Genomic DNA, 26,289 nt, shown 5'->3' with positions numbered 1-26,289 from the left:
CATTGATGTTGTGCATTAATTCGTGCTTTTGCAGATTGTACTTGGAAACATGTTTAATTCCACAGATTTTACTGCCTTTTTTCCGAGTTACAAAAAAATTCAGTGAAGATTTACTCTGGCTCAGATTTTATTGTGATAGATTCCAGTTCAACTTGAGTCTCCGTCGGCATTTCTGTATCTTCAATCTTAATCTTGGTTGCTTGGTGATCTTCTCCTAAGATTTCTTCATTGATGTTGTGCATTAATTCGTGCTTTTGCAGATTGTACTTGGAAACATGTTTAATTCCACAGATTTTACAAGAAAACCGTGGTCTCTCGCTTTTATGTGTCTCCATGTGCCTCATCAATCCATACTTCTTGACGAAATTCTTCCCACAAATATCGCAAGAGAATAACGGAGTGGAAGAATTTTCATGTTTGAGCTTTTGGTGCCTTTTTAGTGCTTCATCGTCTATGAAGTCTTTTTCACAAATCTCGCAGGAACTTGATTTTTTTGCAGGATGAATCTTTACGTGTGCCTTGAGGGTTTCGAGATTTTTGCAGACTTTACTGCAAATAGTGCAAGATATCGGATTGTTTGCTGAGAAGTTGTCAGGGATGTCCTCAGGAAGGCCTCGATGGAAAATCTCAATGTGCTTCTTAACTCCAACAGCACTCCTCAAAGGAATCCTGCAATAGGGACAATTTGGCGTAGATCCTGTGTGGGTAGTAGCATGTTGCTTGAGAATGGATTTCTTCTTGAAAGTCATCTTACAGACGCGACACTGAAATGGTTTTTCATCGCTGTGGACCAACAAATGTGATCGCAAATGTAGAACACTCTTGAATTTATTGGAGCAAATGGGACAGGGAATGGTCTTAATCTCACTATGAGTCACCTTATGCCTGTCATAGAGGGTTTTGTTGTAGAAGGTTTTGCCACAATGGCATGTGAAAGTCTTTCCTGAGAGCTTTGATGAGTTTCTTCCATGATGGATTCTCTGGATGTGTCTCTTCAAATCTTGCTTATCTGTAAATTTCTTTCCACATTTCTCACATTCGTACTTCTTGTCCAGTGAATGTCTTTCAACATGTGCCCTCAGAGATTGACTAGTGCTGAACATTTTGCCACAAATACGACATGGCTGAGGTTCTTGAGCAGCTGAATGACTGACTAAATGCTTCTTCAAGCTCATTTGGTGCACAAATGCTCTTGGACAGTGAGGACAGTGCAATTTATCTGATGTATGCACGACAGAGTGCCTCTTGAGGTCTGACATGTAACAAAATTCTTGATCACACTCAGAACATTTATGATTCTTCTTTTCCAATTCATTAATCACGAATTGAAGGGCTTCCCTATGGGTTTCCTCAAGAGTTTTCCTGCAAAATCAATCCAAAGAGGAACAATAACAAAAAAAATTATAGATTAATTGGGTTTCTGTAACTAACTGATTTGTGGATGAATCTGGAGCATCTTCCTGCACAGAGTATTCCTCTTTGACGATGCTATAATCTAAGAAAACCTCATCTTTTCCTGTTTCTGTTTCCTTCGCCGCGTTTGTGCTAAAAAAAATTCCAAAAAATAAACAAATTTCGAAATAGTTTCCAAAAACAGAAAAACTACTTAATTAGGTATGCATTATTAATATCCGAACGGGTTAGATAACCAAAATCTGAAAATTTTCTTAAATTTAAATTTAATCTCGGTCTCAGAATTGAGACCAAGTTCAAGGTTTTTTGTACCTCTGTATCACGACGCATACTTTGTACAATATTACAGGGTGAGAGAATTGAACTGCAATAGATTTTGAAATTAATGGCGCTGCCACACCTTTTCAACTCTTTCTGTCAATTGAAATTTAAAATTGAAATTTCAATTTCAATTTTCATTTGACAGAAAGAGACAGCTGTATCTTATTTCGCTTTGAAAGAGTAAGAGGTAAAATTTCAATCGATTGAAATTCATTCTATTGAAAAGGTGTGCCAGCGCCATAAATTTTCAATTTCAATTTCAATTTTCAATTTCAATTTCAAATTTCAATTTAAATTTTTTCAATTTCAAATTTCAATTTCAATTTCAATTTCAATTTTCGCTTGCCAGAAAGAGTCAGCCATATCTGATTTAAGTTTGAAAGAGTAAGAGGTAAAACTTCATTAGATTGAATTTCACTCAATTGAAAAGGTGTACCAGCCGCATAACTTTTAACCGCGACAGAGAGCGCTTTTATTTTGCATGAAAATTGTCCATTTTGTTTTATTTCCCTAAACAAAAAAATCTCAACTATACAAGATTTTTCAATGTTTTTATTTTTTTATTTTTAAATACTTTGTGCCTGGCTAAAGATTTCGGCCATAAACACCCATATGACCTATGACGACCGCTAAAATCGCCATTTTGGATCACACAAGGACAAAGGCAACCACTCTGGAGGGCTTAGTTTTTTCACGGATTGGATGAAATTTCGATTTATTTGAAAGGTCTTTAACTCTTTCGTCTCTTTTGGGACTCTGGGTACTCATGGAAAAAAGAATTTTTTTGGACTATTTAGAATCGATAAAAATCCGATTCTTCTGGATAAGTACAAACTATAAGGACGTCCAAATCTAGGATATTTTTTGCAGGATCCCAATTAACTCCTGAGCTTAGATATTTTTGGTCAAAAATCGTGGATTTTCGTGTTTCTGCTTCCTTGCAGATATTGTGACTTTTTTCATATTTCTAGACCCGAATAAGGAAAAACCTCTCGGGGCCAATAAGTATGATAACTAACAATTACAGATTACATAAATTCGAAAAACAATTTTTACTTAAACTTTCAAAAAACTTGTTCAAACTTTATGGGTACTCTCGTCCGCAAAAATCTAGAGGTCAAATGTAAGGTTATCCCGCCAATGCCCGCCATTTGCTTTTTGACACCAACCTTGTAAGAAAATTCCAAGCGGGAGCGATATTTTTGCCAATATGGCCGATAATTTTAACATTGGGCAGCGAGGGAGATTGTTTTCAGGGAAGTTTTTCCTATTCTTTCTGATTTTGGTGAATTCTGATTGTCCAGGAAGTGTTTTTTGGCTCTTGAGAAAGCTTAATGTGTCTATAATAACATCGTGTTGAAAGAAATGTGTTTTAAAGTGTTATTATGTGAAATATTTTGAGGTATCTGTTGGCAAGCAGGAGCTGGGTGTCCTTTTTAGCACTTCCTGGACATCCCACAAGATACTGGTCAATAATTCTTCTTGTTTTAGTGATCAACATTGTAAAGGAGTCATTTGACACGCAAAAATAATTCACAAAATTGATATTATTGGGAAAGATTCCCCAGAAGAGCTATGCAAGCCATTGTGAGGGGACCTCGACCTCGAGGCAGGCCTAGGACAAGGTGGCTGAATCAAATTCAGGATCTTGCATGGGAGCGCCTTGGGATCGAACTCGTACATCTTCCTGAAGTGGCGGAGGACCGACAGGCGTGGGCTGTTAACCTTGGTGTCATGGGCCCGCGACCCCAATAGGGATAAGCGGTTGAAAATGAATGAATGAATGATATTATTGGCTTTTGGAAAATTAAAGTTTGTCTCCTTTTTGTTCTTTTGGAGACGAGAGTTCTCATGAGTTTTCCAATTTCCCATTGGCGGAGAAAATTCTTTTTCTACAAAAGTATCATATTTGACCAATAAGACTTACAATAAAGTGAGTTTTACTGAAATTCGTTCACTGGATATGTTGTGGTCCGGAAAGAGTTAAATCTCAAACCCAACTGTATCGATATTAATTGGTAAAGAATTAGTAAAGGAAAATTCTCCAAGATTATTTCAGAATAAATATTATATACAGTAGAGACTCTCGCTAATTCGGCTCTTTTAAGTTCGGGATACTTTTTAATTCGGGCAACAGTTAAATTTAAAAAAGTTCATCAATATTTTTTAAGTTTTCTGATGAAGGAAATATGCTCAACTTTTGCCATGGTTTGTCGTAGTTATCATGTGATTTCGCATTATTAAGAGGTTTTATGAAATTTACCATAAATATGAGTATGTAAATGAACAAAAAATCATTGCATTTCAAAAAAAAATTGTCGCCCGAATTTTTCTCTAATTCGGATGACATTTCGGTCCCAAATGCCCGAATTTGAGAGAATCTACAGTATTAGGGTTGCCCGAAGGTCAAATGTCAGTGATTTTGAAAATACCCAATTTTTGGTCTACAGGAAGTTCCGGTTTGAGTGAAAACGGTCTAAAAGAATAAATGTGAATTGCCTACTATTGAGAGCTAATTTATAAAATAATTTTTGAAATGCCTAGCAAATGTAAGCAAATATTTTTCACGCGGTAAATTTGAAATTCTTTACTTATGAACCGTTGGGGCTAAACATTTTTTGCATATACATAATGGCGTTTCCGTAACCTACTTCAAAGTTATCTAGGGGAAGTTTCATGCAGCTGAACTTTTTTCATTTGCTAAACGGATATGAATCATATAATCTAATTATGTTTCGTTAGTTTCTCTTGAGTATTGACTAATCTGAAAATATAGAGGCCAATTCCTAAATAATTATTTTTCGTTCTAAATGTCTTTATTTTCGGAAGTGATGGATGAGTGAAACTACCCCATTTCCTCATAGAGGGAAGTGAGGCACCTTTGAATTGGGGCAGCTTTAAATTGGACTTTTTTCTCCTTTCAATGAATCTGAACCTTATCGTGATATAATTTAGCTCCACAAAGCAATTGCGATGATAAATTATATTACGATAAGGCTCAATTCCATTTAAAAATAAGAGGAAAAATCCCAATTGAAAAGTGCCCCAATTTACCCTTTGCAATTTTTCTGTATCATAGGAGTGAATTCGTGGACTTTTTCAGTCTTGAGAATTTTTTCAAAGCGGAACTCATCCATTTCTGCTAGAAGGGGTGGACGTTCCAACATGACACATTTGCACGCGATAGGAAATTACAAAATTTGAAGAGTATTCTCAAATTTTGAGTGTTTTAATATTTTTCGCTCAATTAAAAACAGTTCGTTTTAAAATTAAAGAAAAAAATGTTGCGTTTCGAGAAATTGCAGTTCAATTGACTCACAATGTGCAATGCAATGTCTGTAATTTTTTTTGAAATCCTTGTAATTTTTTACGTTGTATTAATTTTGTCTATTGAGTTTTTAATTTTAAAACTTACTTGTTCAAAAAGTATTTTTTTTTACTTACTTGCTCTGAATAATTCCCAAATTTTCGTAGAAAGCATCCATGTTATAATCATCTGGAAGACTTTGAGATGAACTTTCTGAATTTGATGTATTCGAATGCTTTCCGAAAGGAAGGTATCTGTAAGAAAATAACAAAATGTAAATGATTGTAAATTCTAAATCTTTGAGAGATCATCCTTACCTGTGCCTATTCATGAAGGACCTTGCCCAGTCTTGTCCTGCACTCTGATTTATCATCCAACTCTCCGGAACTTTGCGATTCAAAGAAACGGCAAAAGAATAGGCAAATTCTCTTATCTGACTCATATTGAGGTCATAGCATAGTTGAGAACATTTCATTAGGTGCTGTGCCAGGAGCTTTTCTTGATCCATGGTAAACACCTGACGGCTGGACTGTTTTGTGTTCATTCCTGTGAGCCTAAGACCCGTATTTGTGAGATTTTGGCTAGTATCATTTTGGTAGAATTTCAAGTTTCTAAATCTCCAACTGAGAGTGGATGCTTTAAGATTGTAAAATGCAGCAGCTTGGCGAAAACTCTTTTTGCCACTGATGATATCCTCCAGTGCTTTACGCACGAGGTTTTCCGGAACGGGCAATCGATTTGTCTTTCTTACGTAGTTTCTCATTGTTACCCTACTAGATATATATTATTCAATAATTATTAAGAATCTCATTTTACATTACATGATTCTTAATTATATTGATTAAAGTTCGAAAAACATTTTGAAAATCAATTGAAACAAATTTAATAAGTTCGCAAGAAAATTTAGGGCAGTATCGGCTGTATCAATCAACTCATAAAAGCAACGTATTTAATCATCATTATGAGACGATTTGGTACAATATGAATATTATTATAGAAGTCCTCGTAAGTGTACGAGTATAATAAAACAGTAAAAATATTCGGAACTTACGTTTTAGGTCAATTAATTAAAGAAAAATCACTAAATAGATTTTTGGCTTGCTTGAGAAAAAATGACAACCACGGAGCACAACGCCTCTTGTGTTCAACACACTGAACTATTTATTGTTTCATACTGCCCCTCCTTAACTGTCCCAAAGGTCCCAAACTAATTAAAAATAATACAGTAGACTCTCGCTTATCCGTGAGAGCGGGACCAAAATGTCATACGGATTTTGAGAGTGATAGGGGAGGGTGGGGCAGTTTAACGACGGGGCAGTTTCAATTTTTGCATATTCTTCTTATCCCTTTGAAAGGAATGGGATAGAACTATTATGTTATTGAAGAGATAACTGAGATCCATATTCATAAAAATAAATAATTTCGTGACGCATCGCGTTTGAATTCTGTAATTGATTTTATAAAACTGCATCAAAATGAAACTTTTTGTAATGTTTTATTTTCAACAATTTCTGAACTATTTCTGAACTATTGAACTTATCTGTCGAAGTAACATAATTGTATTAAATTACCAGTGGTTTTATGATTATTATAAGGCATTTAGCGTTGAATGAATTCTAAGATGGTTCTGACAATTTTCATTTGAGTTTCGAAAGTGCATGAGGGGCAGTTTCATGCAAGCACACTGAGAAGTTTCCAGTGTCTAACAATTTACTTTTTTAATTAAAATTAACTTAAAATGATCATTGAAAACGTTTTGTAGCTGTTTTTGTCGATAAAGTTCGAAATTATGGAAAGTAGTATTTTCTAAAAGTTCATAATAAAAATTTAAAAAAAAATCTTTCAGTGTTTTTTAAGTGCTTAAAAATGATGAATTTAATTGTTTTAATATATTTTCAGAATGTTTTCAGCAAGATATTGTAAATTTTTTTAGTATTATAAAAATTCAAAATGTCACCCCGGAGAGTCTACTGTATTACAGTAGACTCTCGCTTATCCGTGGACTCTTTTTCCGGGTGACATAAAAAAAATCCGTGAGGCAGTTGAATTTTCAAAATTTTGATGACACATTGTTCCTGTTTTGGGTTTTTTTTTGTTAAGCAAATGTGCTCTATCTACTGTAATTCTTACTCACTGTAACTTTTTTGTACAGTACGCATGTTTAGAGAGACTATCGGATTTAGTCAGGTCAGGATTCACTCCATAAATTTTCAATGTAAACAAAAAAATCGTTGAAGTTCAAACAATTTAATGGGTATCACTCTCAAAATCCGTATGACATTTTGGTCCCGCTCTCACGGATAAGCGAGCGTCTACTGTACATCAATTGCATCTTGCATCTACTTGAGGTCATAGTTCAAACTTAAAAATGAGAAAGAAATAATTATTTTTTAGAATCTTACTCTAAATGTCTAAATCTAAAGTAAAAAAAAAATTAAAAAAAAATATCCTTGCAATTTACTGTTGATATAATATCGTCAAATTTTATTTAAAAAAATCATGCTAAAAAATTAGTTTAATGCATGATTTTCGAATGCTTCCACAGCATTGGTGTTTTTGGGTTCTTTTTTTTAGGACAAGTTTAATATGTGATACACTCGACTCTTCGTTATCCGGCTGACTGGGGGACAAAATGACATTTAGGTTTTTTGAATGATCAACGGTTTTTCTATTTTGTGCGGTGTGAATTTATTTTCTGTCTGACAAAGAACAAGAGAATTTTCTTCATGGCTTATGTTTCATTTTTTATCACAATTATGTATTAAAAACTTCGACACAATGATAATAATACTTTAATTCACTCTGGAGAAACTTCATGTTTAGTAAAAATAATTTTGAATACATCAACCGCCTGTGTTTGGCAGCTGTCACCCGGATATCGCAGTGCTGGATAACGAAGAGTTGAGTGTATCTTGATAATATTGTCTATGTTATGGGGTATTAGAATGCATCACCCTTCTTAATATACGTTCATCCTGGGCGTCCTGGACTTATTTTCTTCATAGCTTCTCTAGCGTTTCCTACAAAGACTAGTCAACGGTAAGCTTGAGAACGCGCTAGCCTTCGAAAGTTGCTTTTTTCTAATAATTTTGAAGACAAATACAACAAATATTTAATTTCAATTTAAAAGTGATTTTAAACCTATTTTTAAATTTGCAAATGCATTAACTCGTAACCTCATAAAATTTTTTAAAAGTTATAATTTTTAAAATAAATCAGCTTTGCACATTCTCTATAGAAAAAATACAATAAACATTTAGTTATCGCATAAATCAAAATTTTCCAAATAAAATTTAGAAGTAAATTTAAAAAACCTTGTTTTAAATAATAATAATAATAATAATAAATTAGAGATAAACCTCACATCGTCAGGGCTAATTGAGCCACCTTTCAAATTGGACTTTTTTCTCCTATTTTTAAATGAAACTTGACCATTTACATAAATTAGTTCCACAAATAAATTGAGAAACGAAATTACGTTATAATAAGGCTCGATTCCATTTCAAAATAGAAGAAAAAGCCCAATTTCAAAGGTGCCCCACTACCCCTAATAAAATTTTAGTTAACAAAGTTTTTGAAATATTTTAAAAATTGCTTTCGGGCTAATTTTAATACCTCCGATGCATCATTTTTCCAGATCAGACATTTTAGAAGAAAAAGCATGAAATAAAAAAACAAAGTTTTTGAAATATTTTAAAAATTGCTTTCGTTTTTAATACCTCCGATGCATCTTTTAGATCAGACATTTTCATGAAATAAAAAAATTTCCATATCCTTATCTCTTAAAAAGCATATTCAATATGTCTAATTCTAAATACAGTAGACTCCGTAGACTCTCGCTAATTCGGCTCTTTTAAGATCGGGCTACTTTTTAATTCGGGTGGCAGTTAAATTCGAAAAATGTTTGTTAACATTTTAAAGTTTGATTTGGATTATCGAATGAAGCAAATATTTTTAAATTTGTCATGGTCATGGTTATTAAGGGATTTTCATGAAATTTACTATAAGTATGTAAACTTAATCTGCATGCAGATGAAAAAAAATGTTCCGTTTTAAAGTTTTTCGTCCGAATTTCTCTCTAATTTGGGTGACATTTTGATGCCAAAGGCCCGAATTTGAGAGAGTCTACTGTAAATTTTCTCGTATTCAAATCTAAATTAAATTTGTTCTTGATTCTGATGATTACGTAGACAAATTTAATTTAGAAGAAATAGTGGAATAGTTATATCCCAACGAGCACAGTTAGCTAAAAAAGGCAGCGTTTTTAGCATATTTTTTCAGAAAACGCTGCCTTTTTTTTAACTAACTGTGATCTATGAAATGCAATATGTTTGAAAATAGAATAGAATGTAAATTTTAATTTCATGAATTTTTTCTGATCTAAAATTAGTAATCTTATTAAATTACTGATCAAATATTTTTTGCTAATCAAAAATTCGTCCTTAAAATATACAATTTCTAATTTAAGAAACGTAGAGCGAAGTGGGCCACCTTTGAATTTGGGACAACTTTGAAATTGGGATTTTTGTCCTATTTTTAAATAAAATGGGCCTTATTATGATATAATTTTGTTCCAAAAACAGATTGAAAAGCTAAATTACATTGTGATAAGATTCAATTGCATTTAAAAATAGGAGAAAAAGCCGAGTTTCAAAACTGCCCCAAATACGAAGGTGCCCCACTCCCCCAATCTTAACTGACATCAAGGTTTGTACCTTTTTGACCGAACAATACGTCTTTGGGACTTCTTAAAAATTTCCATAGAGATCTCTTACAATAAGAGAGTGATTGATGTTGTCATAGTGACGTTTAATGCAGAAAACGGAACAGAGCCTACTATTTTGCTAGGATCTTGTATTTTGATTTTAGAGAAATGGACATTGTGAAAATAAAAGAGGAAGACGATGTGGAGAGTGTTGTTTTGGATATAGTAAAAGAAGAATATTGTATCCAAGGAGAATATATGGCAGAATCTTATCCTGAAGAGTAAGTTCCCGAATAATAAATCATGATACGATACCTTCAAATGTAAACAGAATGTATTCACTTTAGGTTTACTATAGAAATGTCTTCAGGATCCAGTATCATAAAAATTGAAGATGAGAATGTAAAAGAGAAGAAAACCTTTGAATGTCCTAAATGCAAACTAAAATTCCTTCGTCAGCTCTCCCTTGAGCAACATATTTGCAAATTGGGACAACGTATAGATTATGCATTTCTGTGTTCAAAATGTTCCATACAGTTTCGGGATGGAACACTTTTTCTCAGACATCTCAAAACGCATCATACTGAATCTAAAGAAATTATCCGTTGTCCCCTTTGTTACAAAGCTTACACATATGTAGCTCATCTAATGCATCATGTCACCAAACACTTAAAAGGGCCACAATTTAAATGTAATGCATGTGTAAGGATATTCTGCGAAGAAATTGAATTGTAGCGACATATATCCGTAATTCATCGCAGGTGCAGTAAAGGAAGATATCCAAACCCAAAGAATCTGAAATATTAATTGCCTTTTTATTTTTTCAAAGGGTGCATGAGAAATTAATTTGTAGGCAATGTGGCAAAATCCTGATGGATTATGAATCCTATGAGAAACACTCTCAAACCCACTCATCGAAGAACATCTATTGCCCCAGATGCCCGATGACGTTTAAGCTCAAGCTACAGATGGAGAGACATCTGGCCAGTCAGCACAAAGATGATAAAACATAAAACATTTGTTTCAAACAAGTGCAAAACGTCCTTAATCAAGAGAATGGTAAATTACAAGAATTGTGGCATAATTCTGTGAGAGATGAGCTTTAAAATAGTCTTTAATTAAGACGTGTATAACAACAAGATAATTAAAAAAAATCATGAAGATACTTATCAGTACAGTAACTAAGCCAATTTTCATCATTAGTTTAATCATGATTGCTAAATATTCTGCGATTTTGGAACCTGTCGCCAACGTTCTCCAAGATAGGAGTATGGATTTTATAATGGTGAGAAAGCACATCGGGGATATTCTGGAGATTATTTGGAAAGTCTGAGTAGACTTAGTTATCCCTCGACTAGCTACAAGACAAAAGTACATAAATAATGCACCAGCTGACAGTCCGAATGAATACTGGAGACGATCTTTAATAATTCCTTATCTCGACTCCCTGGCTTTTTCTATAAGCGTAAGGTTTTCAGAAGAAAACACTCTCGCTTTCGCATTATCCCATATACATCCATCCCACATACTCTCCTCTAAGGATTTAGAGACAAACATGAAAATTTCTCAAGATTTTTATGAACTGAGGGACATTGCAGCAGAAATGGAGTTGTGGGGTAACCCGTGGAAAAAGAAAGGATTGTCAAAGGTTAAGTTAAAAGATATTGAAGTGGCCTCATTGTTGGAGGAGGCCAACGTGTTTTATCCTACAATAAGGCACGCTTTATTGATTTTATGCGCCTTTCCATTGACCACAGCATCTGTTGAAAGGTCTTTCAGTACCCTTCGAAGGGTCAAAACCTGGCTGCGAAGCACAATGGGACAGGAGAGATTGTCGGTATTGTGTCTGATGAGTGTTCATCGCAATTTCTTCAAAGAAAAGCGGGAGTGGGTAAAAGCGGAAGTTCTGGAAAAATTTGCTGCAAACCCCAGAAAACTGTTAATAATATAGCATATCCATATGTAACATCTATTCCTGAAAGCTAATGAGCCAAGTTTCCAACAATAGTTAACTCATCCAATTATGTTCTACTGACAGAATATATGTGCTCATCTAATAGGGTAAGTGTGCCAAATTCCGGCCAGCTTGCAATTCCAGCCACCTTTTTTGTTCTTCGAATTTCCATGATTTTTTAGTTTTTACATACTTTAGAGATTATACAATGCAAAAGAATAACAAAAAATGTAGCTTTGACAAACGAGATGACGTGAAAAAGACATTGGAAGAATTCCCGAAGGGCAAGGAACTATGAGAATGAAGGTGGCCGAAATAGGGCACCAAAACTATGTCTACATTTTTATTCATTTTAAAATGTATTAAGAACGATTTCAAAATAAATAAAGACGATAAACTGTCTACAAGGTTCTAAGTAACACTCCTTAAGTAGAAGGAATAAAAAAATCAATTTCTATTAAAGATATTACATTTCAAACTTGAGACTTTGGCGCTTGCGTGCAACTATGCCGAAATTTGGCACACTTACCCTAAATCCTTGTTTTCCTAATTTTATGTAATAGGGGGAAATTAGGTGCCTTTAAAATAGGTTTATTTTTTAAAATTTTAAATGAAACTGGACCTCTATGAACAAATTTAGCTCTACAAACCGATTTTCAAGCTAAATTATATTATGTTAAGTAGGGTGTTTCAACAAGGAAAAAAAATTTTTGGCACTATTCTCAGGGTGTTGTATTTGATGAGACAAGAAAGTTTTTCTTCTACGACCATATGATCAGACGCTGTTTAGAGGTGGCTGAACGACCCTCTCTGTAGAACATTTTTCTGATTTTACACTACAGAGAGGGTCGTACAGCCACCTCTAAACGGCGTCTGATCATATGGTCGTCGAAGAAAAACTTTCTAGTCTCATCAAATACAGCACCCTGAGAATAGTGCCGAAAAAATTTTTCCTCGTTGAAACACCCTACTGTATATCTGTTAGATTAAGTTCATGTCGACTTTTACGTATTGTTGGACCATTTGACATTCGTAAAAGAATGTGACAGTTGATAAATATCTAATATTAGCTACAAAAAGTGTAACTATCGTTTAAAATTTTCAGAATCGACAGTCGATGTTCGATACTATCGAAAATAAGTTATCATGTAACCCCACGTTTACAAAACAAAAGTTATTGTGCGCTGGATATGAGAAAATCTTATGCAAAAAAGTTAAATATTTTATGAATCATAATTTACAAGAGATTTTGTTTGATATATTTTTTTTTCATTTTACCTATGAAACAGGAAAAAAGTTCAAAGTCGGAACTTCATTCTCATTTCAAATTCAAAGGTGCCCCACTTTCCTCTAGGTCTCGCTTACGATTTAAGGACATGACTGTCAAAAATATAGGGTCAGAAAAAACCTTAGTTAGAGCAAAACATAACTTTAGGGGGCCGTAAGAAATTTTAGTATACAGGTATCCTTATCATCCTTAAAGGGTAAACCGTAAACTCTAAATTTAAATACCGTGGTTCTAGGAGTTCTAGGACTACCACAAGAGGGCGCTATTGTCAAAAAAACGAAAAAACAAGCATCAAGTTATGATATGATCGTCTAAATCTAATGAACCAAATCGTTTACTTTCAACGCCATTCGATTTAATATCGTTACTCCCTAATTTTTTGCTATATATATACAATGCAAAATTTAACAAAAAAATATCGCTTCGACGAGCAAGATGATGTGAAAAAGGCATTGAAAGAATTCCGGAAGGGCAAGAAACTATGAGAATGAAGGTGGCCGAAATAGGCCACCAGTACTATATCTACATTTTTATTCATTTTAAAATGTATTAAGAATGGTTTTTAGAGAAAATTAAGACGATAAACTGTCCACAAGATTCCAAGCAACGTTCCTTATAAAGAAAGTAACAAAAAATTCAATTTGTATTAAAAATATACATTTTAAACTTGAAACTTTGGCTCTTGCATGCAAGTATGCCGTAATTGACACTTACCCTACTCTACTTTTAATAAATCAAATCGATTACTTTGAAAGCCAATCGATATAGATTTAATATGAAATTTATTATTAGCAGTCATTGGAGTTTCTTGAAAATCGTAAAATGATATCTCCTAGCGTTTTTCCCCAGAACGAAAGGACACCTAGTTAGAAAAATCCATTAAAACGATTTTCACGATCCTGAAATCAAAATTCATTATTCGCTAAACTGAGTTGATCAACATATCAAGTTAAAAGTAGATCATCAAGAATTGAGTCAAGCCCGTAGAGCCACTATTTTTTTTCGGAATGATCAATTTTCAGGCAAATAAAACACATTAAGCAGTTAATATCGCCCTGTTCGTCTTTAATTTTAATCGATTTCAATAATATCAGTTTTGGTGGTTTTGGTAGTCTTAGTAGATTTCTTTCTTTTATATTTTCTTGTGATTCCACTGTGCTGATACATGACATGGTCAACAATCTCCTGTTTCTCAACGTATACTTTTCCGCATATCGGGCATTTAAAGCCCTGAATTGGCTTTATTTGTATACTTTTTCCGAATGTTGCTACTTTAGACGGTTGTGAAGGTTTATCGCACTGTACTGAAACTGGAATATCTAAAAGACATCAAATACTTAGAATCCTACGAAAAAGCAGAACAGAAAGATATCTTGACTTACCAAACTTCGGTAGTGTATTCGGAATTGCAGGGATTGTTGGATTGTTGTTGGATATTGTTGGATATGCGTAGTAAGTCCGTGTTTCGGAATTTATCGTATTATTAGGGATCTCATTTAGGTTTGGGGATGAAAGTACTGTGAATTGTGGTAAAATTTCTGGTGTTCTCATGTCGACAATGATAAAAGATTTCGGAGGCTCAGGTTTCACAGATTTCATTAATAATTTCTTATGTTCAAGTAAATGTAACTCGTACTTCCATCTTTGGCTGAAAGTACTCTTACAAGTTTTACATTGATTGCAATGGAATGGTTTCTTTTCGTGCCTCGCAATATGTCGGTTTAGTCCTTCAAGTGATTTGAAGGCCTTGTCACAGCGATCACATGGTAGTTCTCTAGATGAGTGAACATCCCTTAAATGTCTCACAATCTGATACCTGAATGAGAAAGCCTTTGGACAGTGAGCACACTGGTAATCCTTTTCAATTGCATGAATATTTCTCACGTGCGTTTGAAGGTATTTCTGTTTGATAAACATTCTTTTACATATCTTGCAGGCAAAAGTGCCTTGATTTTTCGTTTTCGTATTTAGAGATTTTGGAAAAATAATTATATGACTATGAATTGTCATAGCATGGGTTTTTAAAGTTTCTTGATCTGAAAATGTATGCCTGCAAATTGGACAGCGCCAGATTTTCCCTAAAGGTGGTTTAGGAATACGTTTCTTTATAAAATTCACCAGATTCATTTGCGGCAATACCACTGAGCAAAATTTTGGTGAAATAGGGCCGTCTGAAAAAGAAATTGCAGTTTTTTTTGGTTAATATCGTAAGACCGATATACGTATTATTTAGTCATTTAGTGTAATGCACATATCAAAATATATTCATAAGAAAATGTGCCTGAATGTTCGAGGTCGGGATTCACTTTGAGTTTTAGTTAAAGTAAAATCAAAAATTTAAATTCATTTCCACGGCATGAGACTGGGGCACATGTAATCATTTTCGATACATGCGAATTTGAGGTGATTTTCCAAGGACACCGTGATTTTTTGGAAAATATTTCTTAGCTCATGTTTTACTCTTGGGTATAGGCAATTCGTCGAGGGTAATGCGGATGCTGGAAAACAATCGAGTTTTCCATAAAAATAAAATTTGTGTCCCTGTGCATTTTTCTCTTTTCACAAAATACCTGGGGTAGAAGTAACCACTTTCTGGGGAGGATGTAAACAACTTTTTCCCACCCTTGAAATTAACTTTGCACCACTCTCGATTATTTTAATTACTTAAGAGATATATAAAGACTGTATATTTTTCAAAAAATCACGACACTTTTTACAAAGAATAATTAAAATAGCAAAAAAACTAAAAGCATGCATATCAAAGACATTTTTCAATGGATTTTCCCCATATTTTGACATCATGTGACTTTTTATTGAACACAGCGCCACCAATTTTTTTCGTAATCTATGAATTATAGATATTTCGCATGAAGGTCAATTTCCCGCTCTTTTACCTACTCATCTTGTGAAATTGAAATTGCCTGATTACATCTACCCCAAATGCTGTTTTCTGACCAATTATTAATTCTTTTGAAATAATGAGAATCTCAATTTCTCTAGTAAATGCATTAATATAATCCTAAAAGATGTAGGAAAGAACTGGTATTGCTACATTTCGATTATTTTACACAATTTTTAATTTCCAGGTGGAAATCCAAATGATCAAAATAATCGAAATATCAACATTTTCAGGAAAATGATTTTTATTTTTAAAGTATATTAGGATTTTATTGACCAATTTATCTGTGGACATACATCCCCATGGTATCTATGAATGCTTATGGGTTTTATCCTCTGGAGTCTTAAAATTAATGAAAAAAATCACAGTGTTTACAACTACCCCAGATTACTACTGCCCCAGTTCCCCCTAAGGCCTTTTTTACTTTTGCTTTTTTTTTAAATACTCGTAAGATATTTTCTAGGAAATGACCAGTGTATTTCATCACATCAATAACCTAACGAGATTTAAATTTTTGCAATACTGCAGTTCTTTCAGTCAAATCAGATTTAGAAGATAATATTCAGAAAATCAAAGTTGGCCTATTGATTTTTCATTTTGTTTTTATAAATGACGTCCAGGTAGTTCTGCGCTTAACCTTTTCTACATAAAGCAACCCTATTTTCATTTCAAATTATGAATTTCCCAGTATCCCACTTCTGATATGTAGCAAGAATGCTAGAAGATGCAAACCAAAATATGCTGGATTGCCCTTTTACAAAAATGCTGCTACTATAGAATAAATCGTTGTTATCTGATGAACTTACCACTTATATTTACTGGAAGTCCTGTGTGTAACTCCCACACATGGTATTTTAGGTCACTTTTAAGAAAATCCTTATCACAGTATAAACATTTAACCTCAGTTAAATCACTACTCGTTGTAGTATCTTCCTTATTATGCCTGTAATACACGTAAAATTATTAACAAATATATATGAATGTAACTGCATAAATTAATACGAACACCCTATGTTCTCGTTTAATATGAAACTGAACTGAAATAGAACTCCAGAACGCTTTGCCACAGATTCCACAAGTATACTGAGTGTCATGTCTCTTGATGTGGTTATTAAGTAATTTCTTTCCTCTGAAAAATTTTCCACAAATGGGACATGGTAGTATATCTTTGGAGTGAATTTCTTGAACATGATCATGTAGGCTGTGTCTGCTAGTGAAAGTCTCTTGACATTCAAGACATTGAAAGGTTCGCAGTAACGAATCATGATTACGCAAATGGGCTTGAAGATCGCTGAAGATCAAGAATGTCTTGCCACAAATGTTGCATTTGTGTTTTCTGCAAAGAAGATTAAATTGAAATGAACTTATGCTCATGCAGAATATAGTCTTCAAAAGTACGAACTCAGTGATACTTCTCGAAAAATGATCATCCACAAGTGCTCTCTGATATTCCACTAAGTTTGTCTCCTCACCAAGTTCTGTTATCAGATACGGTACTTCTTCTGTTTCCTTAATATCTTCTAATAAATTCCTGTAGAAAAAGTAAACATTTAATATTGAATATAATATTTTAAGATGAATAAGATCATTATTTTGACTATTTAGAATTTCATCAATTCGTCTCTACGCTCTGTACTCTTTCAGATCAGTCAATCTGTTCAAACTTGAATTTGGGAACTCAGGGTCTTTGAGAAAGTACTCTATCCAGTAATCCACTAACGCTTTCTCTCAGATAACATTAGGTTATCTGGATTTGTTACTTGAGTTGTTTATTCTAAATAGTTTAAAAGTAGGAGGCATATAAACGAATGAAAACGGGTAGTAAACATTAGAGAAAGAGTCTGGTCAGGTTTTAAACGTATATAGCTTGGGTCATATTGTTGCAACAGAAAACGCACTAATTCTATCTATCGAACTTTCTTCATTAATTTATTGTACACGTCTATGATATCTAACTCCTCTGACTTCGACTACTGCTACTGACGACTAAAGCAGAGGTGTGCAAAAAACCGTTGAAACCGAATTAACGTCAAAATAAGTTTGTTCTGTTAGCGTTTTGACCATTGATGTACATGTTTCTTTTGACGTTAATTCGGTTTCAACGGTTCTTGCACGCCTCTGGACTAAAGACTGACTACTACAATGGGGGGTGACTTTAGCTCTGAAAAATGCGACCGGTTTTAGTGTAATTTTTTCTCTGTTTTCGTACACATTTCACGAGATATCTCCAAAACTACGCAGGTACCCAATTTAGGGTTTTCGGTTGCCTCTTCGTTATTGAATTGGCTTTTATCTTGTATTAGTATTTTTTGCTAATTAATTCTACAATGACAGAAAACAGCTAATAAACTCAAAAGTTTTTTCGGCTTGCTAGAAACATATGAGAAACATAGGGAATGTCATGCCCCTGACTACATTTAGGTCTTAGCTTAAATAGCGGAGTAGAAAAGCGCGAAATGCCTGGCAAATTGGGGGAATATAGGAAATATGGGAAATGGAACAGTGTACAAGAATTTGGGAAGTAAAAGTTAGTTAGAAGAGGGGTTGTGATGAGATCTCAACAAAATTACATTCAGAGAAGGAGAAATGAGACCTACTGTTGGAAAGGTCTGGACTTTCAATGCAACATACTCATGTTCTGTCGAGCCAGGGTTAGGATTAAGAAATTAATTAAGACAACACAGATAAAATCCGATGATCGTTTATAGCTCGAAATAAGGAGGATTTAGTTGGAGGGCTAACGATAGTAGTTAGAAAGGTTTCGACCTTATATTAATACTGAAATTTAATCGAATTTATATAACTAGGTTTTATAAATTGATTTTTCGAATCTCTAGAAACGTTCCAATCCACCCCCCCCACAGTTAGAAGTTGCACTGTGAGTTCTTTTTTTAGTGTTATTTTAAAAATTTTCGTTATTTTTCAAGTACCCGTTGTGTACATCTAATTTGTTAGAGATGGCGCTTCGACAGGGATGTAATTAGGGGTAAAATCTTTTGGTATTTATTTTTATTTAATAGGCTGTGTGGATGTTGTCAGAACGTCCGGCCTAAAACTTTAAAGCGAAGAAGAAGAAGAAGAATTTTATTTTATATATTTTTTGCTGAGTGTATTAGAATTATAGAATACGACGTAAAATTATTCCATTTTGAAATGAATTATTTTCTCACTTTCGCTAAAAATATCATTTCCAATGTTTTCAGGATTTGTATGCTTTTTTATTGTCAGAATTACTGTTTCTTTAGGGTAAATTAAGCTAATTCAAAACCTGCTCCAAATGGAAATCTTTTGCTACCCCAAATGGAAACGTCAATTTTTTCATAATAAAGACAGCATTAAATTTTTATATTTATATATTTCCTATACCACAGTTTCATTATTTAGTTAATTTTGCTCCAAATAAAGCGAAAATCCATTCATATTCACAAATTTTAATTTATTCATTTCTCAGAAAAATTAAAAGTGTATCTTTTCATCATTGAATTTTTCATCGATCGACCATGTTTTCCAATGAAAAACACAATAGTGACTGTTATTTATTCGTTTTGTTTAACATTTATGTCATATTTCTGGCTAATTTTAGTTAAATTAAGTGCTAACCTTTATTGTTAACGATACGTGAAGTTTTCAAATGAAATAATCACCTATTTCGTGAACAAAAAGGGTTTTTCTGAAGTGTCTGCAAATGCTTCAATACGAAACCCCGGAAATATGATTTTTTTTGGAGAGATTTTCTTATTGTTTTAGATGGGAAAGAAGAAAAGACCAGGAATAAGAACAAATCCTGCACTCAGGAGCAACTTAACAAGGTTTTGGAAGCCTTTCGTCGCTGTTTCACTTACACTGTTTGTCTCCAATTAGAAACTTTCCCTTGTCTCCATTTGGATTAATATATTTCCAATAGAAACATTTTACGCTCGCGAATTTTTCTTGTATTTAAGAAGTTTTCAAATTATATCTAAAGAATTTTCACTAAACAGTAACATTCTAGAAGAGTCAAGGAGCAAATTTATGTAATTCTCTTCAGAAAAAATATGAACTTAATGTGTTGAATCTTCTGTCAAAATTAAAGCATCTGGATCTGGAAATGATTTCTAATTAGGACATTTACCTTATACATCTATTATTCCTCATTATTTTTGCTTCGTTGTGGTAATAAATTTTATAGAATGCATATGAAAATACAAAAATAAGGAATTGTTTTTTAACTTATGTTTAAATATCAGCATCAAGTGTTACATTTACTATAATGCTAACGAAATATCAAACCAGTAATATTATATTCATTAAATAGAATCTCAAATCAAATCAAATAGAATATTTTGGGTAAGAAAATACTCACATTATAAGATTATCACATCTGTGAAGTTTACCATTTCTTCTGAAGAAATCAGATTTCTACTGAAGATCTGACAGTTCTGTCACACTAAAATTGGCAAGTTATTGAAGAACTGTAATCTAAATTATTTCGAGGTAAGATGCTGAAATCTTTTCTATTTTATGTCCTTTTATGAAGCGAGACAGAAATTTACCCAGAAGTTTTTTTTTTTTTGCAAAGATCTAGGAGAATTTCAAGTATAAATCATTATGTGAATCCAACACGAGACACAATTTAAATATTTTGCCACAAACTTGCAAATTGAATTGAAGTAGGTTAAAAAAACAATAATTTTAATATAGAGAATAAATTTATTTTAAAAATAGCTATCTATAAATTAGGATAAATTCATTACTTTTTATAATTATTCGAAACAATTAAAGATCAAGTCCATCATTTTTCTTAATTCTGCATAAAAATAGTAAGAAATAATAAAACATAATTGCTAACTCTAACTTATTCGTTGCATTGGAGTAGAATTTGTTTCTATAATACTTTCAAAACTTATTTCGAATCAGCTTTGGTAATACGATTGACATCTTCATGTGTCCTTTGCCTGGATTTCTTACACCGTATGATGTTGCATATCCATTCTCATTGACTGTTTCCATCTAAAATAAAAATAGGCTCTTTATCGTGACATGTGAGAACAGAGATGGTCACACTCAAGTAGTTCTGCATATTGCTTTCCATCAAAAGATGTGGTACCAATGAATGCCTGGAAATTTAAGATTGTATATAGTCAAGTGTGCTAATCTGGGCACTTAGCTATCTGGATCGTTTATGACGTTTATGGCTACGCTAACTAGATAATCTACTTAAAATAATATTTTTATTTCCGTAATATAGTCACTACAGTAACATAATATAACTAATTAACTTTGAGAAAAAGCAAAAATAATTCCAAAATCGAAAATGCGACCCAGTTCGTGTATGCTGACTTGTTTCAGTATTATCATTATTTTATAAATTTTCTTTAATATTTTTGATATTCTTTATATTATGTTTCTGAATGACACATTGAATAATTCTATGGATTTAGAAGAAGTAAAAAAGAATTTCATCAGTCCAAAAACCAGCGTTTAAGTAGCACTTTACGGAAAGCGATCTAGTTACCCCACCTTACTGTACAGGAATATTACAAGCAGTATCCAAAAATAATAAAGTATCAGTTTTTCAATTCATTTTTTAATTCAAGCCAATTTATTTTCATCTCACTTCGTCTTTTTACCCCCCGCCTTCCCATGCGTCTATCGCCGTCTTAGCGTTGATTCCAGCCTCCAGGACTAAACGATGGAAATGTCCCTTCGTAGACTGTGTGTTATCAGACCGAATTGAGAGAGATCAAAAACCACTTCCAAACCAAAGGTTTTTTTTTAGAAAAGTGGGTGGTTTTTTACATTAAAAAAAATACATAAAAAATACAAAGATAAAAAAGAATTATGTACTGGTCAGCTAATCACCACAAATCTGGGTCAAAAAAAATTTTTTTTTACCCTCTCTGCAACGTCTTCAATTGTGATCCTTGGACTTTCTTTCTTTAAAGCACTTGCATTATCTTCAGCAAGGTTATCCATAAAGGTGGCAATCATGCATAGTGATATTGATATCCCCATTTCAAAATAGTACAATTTTCACACAGTCTCACACGCATGCCTGTCAGACTTTAAAATCCTTTGAAGTGTGTGAGGGAGTTTCTGACGTTCGGATATTTTGGAGTTGAAAAATTGCAGAGTCAGAGTTGTCAAGAGTGGGCGGTCTTGAAAGTGGTCCGAGGGGGTAGATAGTGGGAATTTGGGGTGGAATAGGGTGAGAAAATCAAAGGTTTATATATACTTCTCTCTGTGTGGAGTTCGAGCAGTATATTGGTGTCTATAATATTGAATAAAAAAATGGGACTTATCTTTCGTTTTTTAACACTAAATTTCTCTATTCAGGGATTCTTAAAACGGACATAGAGTTCATGTTGAGCAGATACAACGTATTTCGAAAAAAAACCACATATACATATTTCATGAATTTTAGAAGAACATACAGTAAAAATTATATCTTCTGTAAGGATTGTTAGTAATTATTTTAAAAAAGGAGGGCCGAAAATTTCTCAAAGCTTTTATTTTACGTAATATTTACTTGATTGCCTTGAAACCTTGAAAATTTAAAGAAATTCATAAAGATTATTTATTTTAAATATTTGAAGACTTAGTCACTTCTATATTGATTGCAACCAAATTTGAGAATTTTCGCTTATCAAATTTTGCCTCATATTCCCCTATTTGTTTCTTGAATTAAAAAAAATACGACTTACGATTGGTAGGGAGTCTTTAGCAAAGGATCGCACGTACTTCGAGCGCTTCACTTTTGAGGCACTTTTCCGTGAAATATTTTATGGATTGAAGTGTGGAGGCTGCATACGGCTTTATTTCGGTCCACAAGTGCAACTGAGAGCTTCAGATGAGTTGCGCACAGTTCTAAAATTACTGGAAATCAAAAAGAGGAAATTTTGTCAAAAAGTTGTGAATATTCGACTTTAGTTTATTCATTTCATTCATATATCGACAATATAAAAATATTTGATTAACAAGGATTTGAATTGAATTGCCCCCTCCGCCCTCTTCATTAAATTGAATTTACATGTAAGCTGAGTTGGGGCAAATTAAGGATCTCACTAATTGAATTAAAGAAAGTTTATCACTATTAAAAAATATAACAGACTTTTTGCGAAGGGCATTACCCCTAATTCCTCTCTGGGCACAAAAAATTTTTTGCCGATTTTGCAAAATTCGACCAAGTTTCCCATGTTCTCTCTCACTATATTTTTTGTGCACACTTATAATTCTTATACCAATAAAAGCCCTATTTATCTGACTATTTATGAGCCCAATTATTAGGGTAAGCACAAGTTGATAAAAAAAATTATGGGCACAATACCTGTGGAATGACACCCCCAGAGGATTTCGCTGGTCGCTGTTTTTGCAATTTCTCACAATGCACATCATTTTTTTCACTTGCCACCACTAAGATCTATCATTAAGAGTTTTCTCACACCTTTGCACTTGTTTTTAAAGAACTTTCTTCACTATTTTCCGGATTTTTCACAAAAACTGCGCGAGTAAATTCGTGGAAATTGCTCCACGCGAGAACTGTCAAAAGCCGTTTGCATGTCTTTCCGCCAGATTCGCTAGTTGTTCACTACTAGTTCTTCGCACAACCGCACGCGCCGCCCTCACGCTCGATTTTTGAATTCTCTATAGAGAACCCAGCAAAACTTCGATCTGCAATTCTGCACTTTTGAAATTTTAACGTTTCTTGTCATTCAATCGGATACTTCGTGTGGCTTCGGGATAATCGTGCGACTTCGTGAGCATCGCGAATTTCTTTCGTGTTTTCTAACCATTTCCTTCCCCTTCGTATTTTCTATTATGGCTGATTCAATAATATTGTATTATAACATTATAATAATATTGTAAAAAAAAGAGTATTCACGTAAAATTGTTGAATAAAAATTGAATTTTAAATAAATTGAAATACATATTTTTATGTAGTTAAAATAATGTTTAGAAACATTAGAAAGGGTAGAAGAAATGTAGAAATCATCTATATACTCTAAAGAAATTCTGCCGATAATTTTAAAATTTTCTATAGAAATTCTGCAGAAAATTCTGCAGAATTTTCATACAACGATCGGATCCACCTTAGAACAAAATTCTGCAGAAATTCTGCTGATTTTTCGGCAGTTAGTAATTCAAATCTGACGAATTTCTGCAGAATTCTGCAGAATTTGCCGGGTGGGAATTTGCTAAAATAACGATATTGACAGGGGGGTGTTCCAATCAGTTGCATTACGAAGATTAAGTGTTGTTAGAGATGCACCTAAAGGCCCAAATAGACTCAGGCTGATCCTCGAGAATATTTAGCCTATAAGATTTGGCAGTAAATCTCAAATTTTCATATACTGAGGGCTTAGGATCATTGAATAGAAATGCTTTTCGTAAATTTGTTTTACCTAACCCCTTACTGCCAAATGTTATGAGCTAAATATTCTCGAGGGTCAACCTGAGTCTATTTGGGCCCTAGGAGGCCTAAGTTGTTAACTGTTCTTTTTTATTAACCCGTGAAAAAGAGAAATGTACATCATAATACTTTTGGTGTTTCTTTAAGAGAGAAGTCTTAGTAATATCTTTGTATTAATAAGTCAACTTTAGGGGGATCAGGGTTTTCCGTATACCCCAAATACCGTGTCGTGTCTATCTATAAGCGTTTAGGTTCCTAGGTCTGAGATCGGAAACTACTGGTTGTCTGTGACAGATAATCCGACTAAAACTGCATGCCGATCGACGCGATAACTGCTCTAATATTTATCAATATTGTTCATTTAAGATTATTCGAAATATAATAAGCTTTCTTTTGAGGAATTCTTAGAAAAAGGAATATATAAATGTATGATAGAATGTAATGAACCATACTTATTGTCATCTGGAAATTGTTCGGTCCCTTCCTGGATAGTCCATTCTTCTTTTACAATGCTGTACTCAAAGAAATCATCTTCCTTGTCTTGTTGACTTTCAATGTCCATGTTTAAGCTTAAAAAAAAATGAGGCACTATCACTAAAAACTTCTTTAATTTTTCAACATTTCCTTGAAAAGCCAAAGCCTTCTCAGAACTTTTTTGTTGACAAATCGCTTTCACGTGTGACAGCGCTATATTTACCATTTCTTTTAATTTAAAATTGGCCTTTTAAGAATTCCTCTTAAAATTTTCAAAATAACAACATACAGTACGACTCCAATAATTCCATATTCATATCATTCTTATATTTGCAATATTCTAATCTAAGTTATTAATAGTTGTAGTTACTATTTCACTCGTTAAAAATTAAAATTGTCTCAGGTTCTTACTTAACTAAGGGCCTTGACAGACTTAAGGATTAGCCGAGAGACGGCTTAGCGTAACTAACAATTTTCACTAAGCCGTCTCTCTGCTTAAGTCCTAAGTGTGTCAAGGACCTAAAGTAGTTCAAAAATTTTTCCTTTAGTAACCAAAGGGTTAAAAATTGTGGTCAGAAAAATCACTTTTTCTGACTTCTTAGAACAAAACATAACTTTAGATTTAGATCTTTAGAACGTCGTAGGATTTTTTTTTTGGTACACCGGTGTCCCTATCGTCCTTAAAAGGTGAAGACTTAAACATTAAACCTTCAATTTTACATATTTTTTCACAATGTTCAAAGTTTTTAGCGGTTGACTCTATCGGAGTCGAATTGTAGTTTTTGATAAGTTCTTCAAAATTTTACGGCAGGGAATTCGAAAATTGGCCTGTTAACCCTTTAACGATGAGACACTTTTTCCGGGCTGAAAATCAACAATAAAAATTAAACTGGGAAACATAATCAATGATAAGTCTTACATCTAACCTTGAAAAGTCCAACAGATTCTGCCCAAATTTTTAAGTAATTTTCTGACAATATCAATGAATAATATTTTTTGCTTTAATGAAAAATATTACGTATGAGTATTATAGTTTATATTGCCAAAATAGTTTAGCTTAAAAAATATTAGAAGAATAAAAAATAAATAAAATCAATTAGGAATTTGAGAATTTAAAAATTCGCCAATTTTGAGCTTAAATATTTACTACACAGCAAATAAGCTAGAGACTTGCAAAAAATATTCTAGATTCCTTGAATCTTCTAGTTTGCAATTATGTACAGACATAAGAAAAAAATAACTTTGGGTAGTCAGGAAAAATTATTTTCTTTATGGGACACCGGTGTTCCAATCGTCCTTAAAGGGTTGATTATGGAAAAACATTCTTTACTGTTATTCAAATTAAACTACTGTGTAATCAAATGAAACTGCAAATATTCAAAACACTGTATTTTTCTATATGGAAGCAAATTTTATTGATTTTATGTTGCCTAAAATCTGTCGGCGTATGATTTTATTCATGGCGAAAATTGTTGGAATGTCCACTCTCTCTCTCACCAGAATGCTTACACAGTTAAATTTTTTGCTCATGGCTAATAA

The 26,289-nt window shown here is 33.3% G+C and overlaps 1 protein-coding gene and 1 long non-coding RNA gene across 2 annotated transcripts; one reads left to right on the top strand and one right to left on the bottom strand.

The window, feature by feature from the left end:
• Positions 1-74: 74 nt before the first annotated feature.
• On the bottom strand, positions 75-24,949 carry LOC129800946 (zinc finger protein 62 homolog). The gene is made up of 10 exons (XM_055845690.1): positions 24,729-24,949; positions 17,290-17,418; positions 16,894-17,223; positions 16,694-16,830; positions 14,371-15,159; positions 14,067-14,307; positions 5,359-5,811; positions 5,179-5,295; positions 1,432-1,545; positions 75-1,362 (listed from the first exon to the last, which is right to left on the bottom strand). Exons 1-10 carry the CDS (start codon positions 24,836-24,838, stop codon positions 111-113), a joined length of 3,672 nt encoding a protein of 1,223 aa, XP_055701665.1. The 5' UTR covers positions 24,839-24,949; the 3' UTR covers positions 75-110.
• On the top strand, positions 9,846-12,102 carry LOC129804154 (uncharacterized). Its single transcript, XR_008751940.1, has 3 exons — positions 9,846-10,027; positions 10,094-10,507; positions 10,576-12,102. It is a non-coding gene; the product is annotated as an uncharacterized LOC129804154 (long non-coding RNA).
• Positions 24,950-26,289: the final 1,340 nt, after the last annotated feature.

This window comes from Phlebotomus papatasi, chromosome 2 (genome assembly GCF_024763615.1).
Source record: "Phlebotomus papatasi isolate M1 chromosome 2, Ppap_2.1, whole genome shotgun sequence".
Taxonomy (NCBI): domain Eukaryota; kingdom Metazoa; phylum Arthropoda; class Insecta; order Diptera; family Psychodidae; genus Phlebotomus; species Phlebotomus papatasi.
This window is presented reverse-complemented; position numbering and strand designations above follow the sequence as displayed.